General features: G+C 33.5%; 1 protein-coding gene across 1 annotated transcript; it reads left to right on the top strand.

Annotated features, from left to right (window-relative positions):
* On the top strand, positions 1-7,487 carry LOC148617258 (uncharacterized). The gene is made up of 7 exons (XM_088584793.1): positions 1-155; positions 2,165-2,272; positions 2,717-2,937; positions 3,351-3,476; positions 5,260-5,439; positions 5,922-5,964; positions 6,764-7,487. The coding sequence occupies exons 1-7, from the start codon at positions 98-100 to the stop codon at positions 6,961-6,963; spliced, it is 936 nt and encodes a 311-aa protein (XP_088440919.1). The 5' UTR covers positions 1-97; the 3' UTR covers positions 6,964-7,487.
* Positions 7,488-8,170: the final 683 nt, after the last annotated feature.

Raw genomic sequence — 8,170 nt, 5'->3', positions numbered from 1 at the left:
ACGTATAAATAATGAAAATTCAGAAATTACGACTTCAACTTATAGTTAGGACTATCCTTAGTTTTATAAGGCAGGCCCTTTTAAAATTATAACCAAAATGTCATGCAAGTGGATTTTTGTCATGTTTATAATCCAGCTAGGTCGTGATATATATGGTAAGTTACATATACCAAACCACCAAATAACCGATTTCACACGTGCATTTACACGTAGACAGATACACTAACTTAATTCAATTTTCACATGGCACGAGTGGAACTATCAGACTGAAGTTATAATTTAAAAAAAAAAGTTTTCTCGCTATTTTTGAATATGTAAATTGATATGGTACCCACCATACAGAAAGTTTGATTTCCTTTGACTGTAAAATTTTATCCATGATTCAAGCTATATACTCAGAGAATGGTAAACAGCACCGGTGTTCTCGATCTCAGTGCATGGCTTATTTGCTATATGTATAATTTCCTACATTTTTGTTAAATCACCGCTTTAGTATAGGAGAAGAACATAAATAAGCTGCATTGCTACCGGATTCATATTTTTCAATTCTATAGAAAAGCAGAGGTCGCTTACCGTTCCGGAGAACCTTGTCCATGCTCGCAATTTTAAGCGGAATCGGGCTAATTGCTCATTAAGTTAAGTTTCTACGTGTGTGTTAATTTGGTTATATATGTTTTGTGTTGTGTATGTCTATTTTTTAAAAATATTTTTTTCTATTTGTTATCCCAGGATTACTTTTCGAATCCTGGTTCTCTTTCCTTTCATGGTAGTGTCAGTACCGCTGTAGATTTTCTTTTGAGTTGCTGTTTGTTATGTTGACATGCTTAACTTCGCTGTCATCTCTTGACATTAATGGTTCATGTTCTGTCTTTGGTTTTTTCTTTACTTTTATTTTAACTTCACACAGAATAAATACATGAAGTACATGTAAAATGAAGGCAAATGATCGACCTCAACAGGTTTCACGGGACTCCAATTCTCTTTGTATTCATCCCCTATACCGGTATATTGATGTTAGGCAGTATATGCTTCAATGTGTGGTAATCAAAGATTGGACATTTTTATTTGAATTCACCGACAATTACTTGTTACTTTTAAGGACACAACAGTTTTGCAATTATTTCGAGTAAAAATAAAATACATTTCAGTGGGTTATATATGTAAATTGATACTTTTTTTTATGACAAAGGTGTTGCTTACATTAAATATTACAAAGTTTCCATTTCTCATACAGTTAGAAAAAGTATAATGCATTTCATGAATTATTGCAAGTAACATGATTTTGGTTTTATTCTCTAAACAAACATTTAAATGAATGTTTGATGTATATCAATATATGAAAATCATAAATACTATGTTCATACTGCAATTCATGACTAATATTGTCATTATGGACGTTGCAGTCGGGCAAATATCAAAATGTTTGATTTTGATTTTTTATTTGTCACAACACTGTACTGTTTTATATTAGTTTTTAATTAAAAAAAATGTCTTTGTAAATAGAAAAAAAAACTTCGATATTTATTTACTGTGTGATTATTCCTATCTATTGATATTTTGGCAGTACTTGATATATGCATGTTGTGTTAATCAAAGATTGGACATTCCCCGAAATATCACTTTTACGAGCATAAGGTATTGTTTATGTCTGAATAAAATTGCTTGAAACGGTGACAGTGCATCGAGTAGCAGGCGAGGTTATTATCAATGTTGAAGGCAACATCGCCTCCCATGGGTAGTCTTATCATCACTGCTCTCCCTAAAAAATATTGGGTTCATATCATTTAATAATCTGATGTGGGCATGCCCACGCCCTGGGCATTATATAGACAATGCCCTCGTGACATTTTACGCATATTACTAGACACACGCTGACAATATTATAACCTATATGAATTTTTTATACCTCATTTTTTTTCTGACACGATTGCTTAAAGCTGACTTTGTATGTATTATTTTAGTTACTTTATGTTCTTTGTCATGTTTGTCTGTTTTCCATGTCTGGTTCTTGTCCCTGGATTACATTCTTTTTATTTGCGCTAGAATCTTGGTTCCCTTGATTACTCTTTTTATGATAAACTGTCATATACTGTTTATACTCAAAAATTCAAAAAGACCAAGACTTCTTTTGCTTTCAAACTATTTACTTGATGACATTGAACAGGTAAAGATGTGTATGTCGACGATGGGAACCTGTACACTGATCATCCAGTAAAAGTTGGAGAGTTAACACTCACACCGGATGGCCAAAATAGCCCTTTACATACGAAAGGTAAATAGACATCTTCAAAGATATGTATATTGAGCAAGTAATATTTCCACGCTTTTATTTTTAAAAGAACACACGTGATGAAGTGAATATTTGCGTTTATAGGGCATTTGATTAGCTATCACAATACATGCCCTCTGCAAAACAATGAATTAAGTACAAACTTTTTTAGTTCAGATCGAAATAAATCAAGTGCCACCATTTTTCTTTTGTAAGATGGTATGATAATAATTGAAAGTGCAATTGCCAGGGATGAACACAGAGATTTTGAGAGGGTGCTTGAGGTTTGAGAGAAAAGGGAGATGCCAGGTTATCATTTGCTAATTTTTCCAAAATTTTGCATGATATTAACAACATTTTTCAAAAAGGGGGATCCAAACATTCGGAACACCCTGCATCTACCACTAAAATTGTATTCAATGTACTTTTTACTTCTCTCTGTTTTAGTACATTTTCCTCTGGAGCCAGGACAATATCCGGCAGTAGTATTTGTAGGGGGCCTAAATGGGCTTGTTATTGTGGAGGCCTATTCAACAATTCTTCAACGTATTGCCTCCCATGGGTTCTTTGTATTTGGCTTAGATTATCGATATCCTGTAGAGACTCTGGAAAGTGGCGGGAAAAACTTAAAACAAGATATTTCAAAGTTCTTCGACGAAATTACATTTGTATGTTTTACACATAATATTCACTTAGATAACAGTAAAATGTTACAGATTATATGATATAGAAACAAGACAATTCAGAATTACTGGGCCAATACAGTTCTTTCGAACAATATTTTGGTTTTAGTTTACGTTAGGCCTTCCCCGGAAATCGTGGATGGTGTAAATAAAAATAAAATACCAAAACACGATGATAGTTGATGCCAATAAAGACACAAAATCACGTAATTATATCATAATGTTGATAAGATTGAAACACGCAGACATAGATGTTACCAATAGAAAAAACGAAAATAAAATAACATAAAATGGTTTAAAGAATAATAAACAAACCCCAGATAAAACAGGAGAGTCAGGCTTTATTTCAGATAGGGATAAATATTCTAGTCTGAAAAGTTTGAGTTTTTAATTTTCAGCTTCAAACCTTCATGGAAAACAAAACTGATGCAACTATAGTCTGGAACAACACTGGTGTCGTCTGTCATTCTTCAGGATGTGACGTCACACTAAAAATGGTGAGGGAGAAACAACATTTATTTAAGGTTAGTGTTATAGTTTATAGATCTATAAAACTTGTACAAAGAATACATGTACTTTTTAAAATTTGAACCAGTCGTTTTGTCAAAAAAGTTTAACTCCTCAATGATTAAATTAAATGGTTTTCATAGGAGGTATTGCTGACCAATGACATTCTGTAACCGATTAAATACTAACTATCATATTGACTAACTTTTCATTACCTTTTGCCTTACGCCATAATGTCATGTTTAAAACATTTCACTGACTTTTTTCATTTCCAGATTGAACTGCATGTACTAAGTGAAAAAAGGTCTATGAACTTTGGCTTCGTTCAATGTCAATTTTTGGTCCGTAAATTTACGTATTTATCTATGTCATTGTGAAAAAAAGCACTAAAACGATACAAATATACACTTTTGGCAGAAAAATCACTATTCAAATTTGATTTAAAATCAATTTTTTATTAATTCAGCAGCGGATTCATAGGAAAAGACCCTACCGCCCTAAAGCGGGATATACATTTTTTTGCATGAATTTGTTTCATTACTCTATAGCTATTTGCACTTTAGAGATGATATTCAGACATATTCAATCTCAAAATGGGTTAAAAGCAATGCCTATGTTGTGTTACTTGTATATATCGGTCATATTTGTCGATGTAAAAATATTATGAAAAGATAATTCATCAGATATCATAACGTGGGTCATAGACTAATTTAGTAAACGGATTCTGGTTTAACTGTTAGGTACATGTATGTACATATATCTGATCATGTTAGTATACATACATTCAGGTCATATTAAAAGTATTTTACACTGGTGTCCATTGAGGTTAATGACTTTTTGTGTCTGACTTTGTTATAAACCAATTTCCTGCTATTTTGACTTTTTATGAGCAACTCGGCGGGTGTTTATAGAAAAGCAGAGAACGCTTACCCTACCGGTGCACCTGGTCTATGCTCCCAGTTTTTAGTTGAGTCCGAGTTGTTCATTTGCTTTTGTTACTTTGTATGTATGATTTTAGTTACTTTATGTTCTTTGTTGTGTATTTCTGTTTTCCATGTCTGGTCTTTGTCCCTGGATTACATTCTTTTGATTACCGCTATAACCTTGGTTCCCTTGATTACTCATTAACATGTTCAGATGTCAATGCCCCTACACACAGTACATGTACTCACAATGTTATCTCGTATCATTATTTACTATGATAGTTACATGTCAAAGTTCAGACAGTTAAGTTCAAATGAACTTTAAGGAGTTAAAAATACAGATTTGATGAAGTGGTTCATTGGTGGTATACGTTTTGTGGAAAAATAAATTTTTCGTGGGGTTAGAATTTTCCTGGTGTTCGACGAATTCATATTCATTAAGGGATATAAAACTTACGTTCAAGAATTGGATGCTCTTATGATACCATAAAATTCATACTTTCACATACCACAAAACTGAAGAATGTCTAAAGACCCAATACGAGTTCGTGATACTGACAAGGGGATTGACTTAAGTGAAAAAAACCGACCCAATAACCAATCAGTATGTATTATATACAGAATTATACATGGCAAAATCTGTATCACATGCTGCAACACCCCGAGGTATTTATTTCATACGCATATATATATAGGAGAGTATAACAGTATACAAACTGTCCGAAAGATCCGAATGAAAATGATAGAGAATTTCGAGTTTGGTGCGATAATGGATCAGCCTTGCATTAAAGGGTTCAAACATTATTTTCAGACTTAATCAGACATTCAAAATTGCTGTATTTAATGATTAAACATGATAAAGACCATCATTTTACAGTCTACAATATTCCTTGAACCTGTGAGCTTTGCTATAATAGAAAATATGCCTGTCATGATACCAGCACTGATGTATGGGACACAACTCTCCACTGTAGGAAACAAATGTGTTATACCCGGATTTAGCTATAACAAATTTTACGACGTCTGGAATTGTCCAAAAATAGTCATGGAAGTGGCCGTGAGTATCAGCTTCAGATATACCAAAGCAAGGTCTTTTCTCATGCGATGATAATAATTCCACGTACCTACCAACGATGTAAGTTTAAATTACAAATCGAACAGATATACCTGAAAAGATTACTATGAATCGTAAAAAACAGCTATCTTATTAAAAGCTGATCTCGCATCGCTCCCAGTTTTACGGTAGACCGGAATCGATGCGAGATCGGCTTTTAATAATTAGATTGAAAAGGCAGTTCTATACTAAGATCCGTATATTTTTTGATAAGACGATTTTCACTACTTGAAATAATAAGTAGAAATATATAAGAGTATAAAAGTATAGTTGAATTTAAGATCGCGATAGTAAATTTCAAGACACAAGAATAAGATAGACGTTTATGTATAAAAAAGAATATTTTAAAAAAAGCGGAGATATCGTCGGGTCGGCTTAAAGTTAAAATACTAGCTGTAAGTAAGCGAGTACTCTTTTTGTTTCAGGATTTTGGTCATTGCGACATGCTCGATACTGTGGCTTGGTCAGGTTAGCTTAATCAACGAATTTAAGAAATTTCATCATTTCTCTTTCGGTAAGGAACTACCATTTTATTTTTACGGGAGGGTGGAGGATGGATGGAGGTGGGGTGCTAGGATGAAATTTGAAATTAAAAGGAATGATTGAAAATTTAGACAGGACGGGCCATAAGAATAAATGGAAGTCCTATTTATTGAAGAAGAAAGTAGCATAAAAAAGCAGGAGAGAAAATTTCGTCATAGCATACCCATAAAATCAAATAGTTGCTTCCTAATGCAGTTCTCTATTAGTGATATTGCTCATTTGATTACATTTATATACTTTTCTTGTCATTAATACAGTTTTGTCTGATTAGAAATGACGCATGCCGTCATTTTATCATTTCAGATATAACACGAAAAAAGGGAATCAGGATTCGGAATCAAAATGAAGATAATCCTGGGATCAAGTACACAAGCACAATAAAGAACATGACGTAACTAAAATAGCACACACTTAAAACTGGTAGAGGGGCTAGGTTCACTGGTAGGGTGAGCGTCCTCTGCGTCCTCTGCTTTTCTATAAAAAAACCCGCCGAATCGCTTTTTTAAAATTTCACGTCCGGGGTAGACGAAAGAGGAAAAGTCTGACATGGTTAACAAATCGGTTCTCCGTGTGAAGATAGATACACCATAACGATCCATGGGGTCATACAATTTTTTAGTGATGACTTTAATCTTTTAGCAAGTAATTTATACACTGAATAACGGAAATGTCTGTAGTATTTCATTATGCTAGCAACTGATCCAACAATCCATTTTCTCTTCAGGTTGCAAAGCCATACATTTCTGTACTGTGACTAAGAACACTACAAAACTACCAGAATATCACGAATTTGTCCAAGGTGTTGTCAGTAGTTTCCTTGTTAGTTCCTTACAAGGTAGAACAGACGCCATGAAGTATGTCACGAACAGATTCTTGATACCAATGCCTCTAGTTGAACTGAAAACAGACTTAAACTGCCATTGAACACGAGACGTTCAATATGAAAGCGCTGATCTAATTTGCATTATTAAGTTGTAAGGGACTTTTGTGGGGGATCCAGGGGTGGGTTTTGGGGTTGAAATCCTCTTCTTGTTGGGAAAGTTTGTTTATTGCAATTTCCTGGGGAGAGTAATAGGGGTTGAACCCCGGTTTTTGTTGGATAATGTTGTTCATTTTGTGCAAATGTTGGCAAAGAATAAGAACAAGTAATAGCCTGGATTAAAACGTTCTTAGTAAGGCCACCACTTTAAAACGTTCTTAGTAAGGCCACCACTTTTATAAGTTTGTGAATCCGCTCTGAGCATGGTCTTTTGTTACATAAATGGAATACAGATCTACAGAGATTCTTATACAATTGCAACATTTTTATTGACCTTTATAGGTATTTTGCTGTACTGAATATTTCTCCATAATAATTTGATCGATTTATATATCAGGGTATAATGTACACAGCTATAATTTTTGTGTATAAAAATTTGCGTATATAAAAAATTCATATGACCGGCAAAGCGTCTTTTCTCTATGGCGAACCAAATATTCAACGATTTCAATAACAATTGCCATCACAATCATCACCATCAACAACAAAAATGTCAGGTGGAAAATTGCGATGCTTTTATCATACAGTTCGCTCCACTTGAACCACAGACTCGTGGTTTTATATTGGTTCATACATAGTAGTTTGTACAATAGATCAGAATAACCGGAAGTAGAATGAGAGAAAGTTTGTCCGTACCGCTTAACGGAAAACAAGCATGCTCTGTAGAACAACAACAACAACAAAAAAACCAAACAAACAAACAAAAAACAAACAAAAAAACCCAAAACAAAACAAAACAACACAAAACAAAAAAAAATCAAACAAACGGATAGGACATTTTATCTCGGATTTAAATAAATAAGATTTGCTGTAAATCATGAACCTGCAAATCTACAGCGTCAGGGTACTGCTTTTTTTTCTATCTCATTGCATCATTCACTCATAGTGCAATTGGTTTCTAATAAGGGCCGTCTTTTGTAACTGAAATATAAATGACGATTAAAAAAATTACATCAAAGCGTTTTTTTATTGAATTTTACTATAAAAGCGATTAATAACCATATTTTCAGTCTAATTATTCTTAATTAGCGTCGTTATAGCACAACATAATACTTTTGTATGCACGAACATAATATAATACCAAATTATGGC

This window comes from Perna viridis, chromosome 5 (genome assembly GCF_037379345.1).
Source record: "Perna viridis isolate PV_CMFRI_1.1 ecotype Kerala chromosome 5, ASM3737934v1, whole genome shotgun sequence".
Taxonomy (NCBI): domain Eukaryota; kingdom Metazoa; phylum Mollusca; class Bivalvia; order Mytilida; family Mytilidae; genus Perna; species Perna viridis.
The sequence above is the reverse complement of the archived record's forward strand: the minus strand, read 5'-3'. Positions and strand labels throughout refer to the sequence as shown.

Bases quoted from the DNA above. Each gene is read 5' to 3' on its own strand.
- LOC148617258 (XM_088584793.1), top strand. From the start codon at position 98: ATGTCATGCAAGTGGATTTTTGTCATGTTTATAATCCAGCTAGGTCGT. The intron at 156-2,164 runs GTAAGTTACATA...GACATTGAACAG, and splicing joins GCTAGGTCGTGATATATATG to GTAAAGATGTGTATGTCGAC. The intron at 3,477-5,259 runs GTTAGTGTTATA...ATCATTTTACAG, and splicing joins AGAAACAACATTTATTTAAG to TCTACAATATTCCTTGAACC.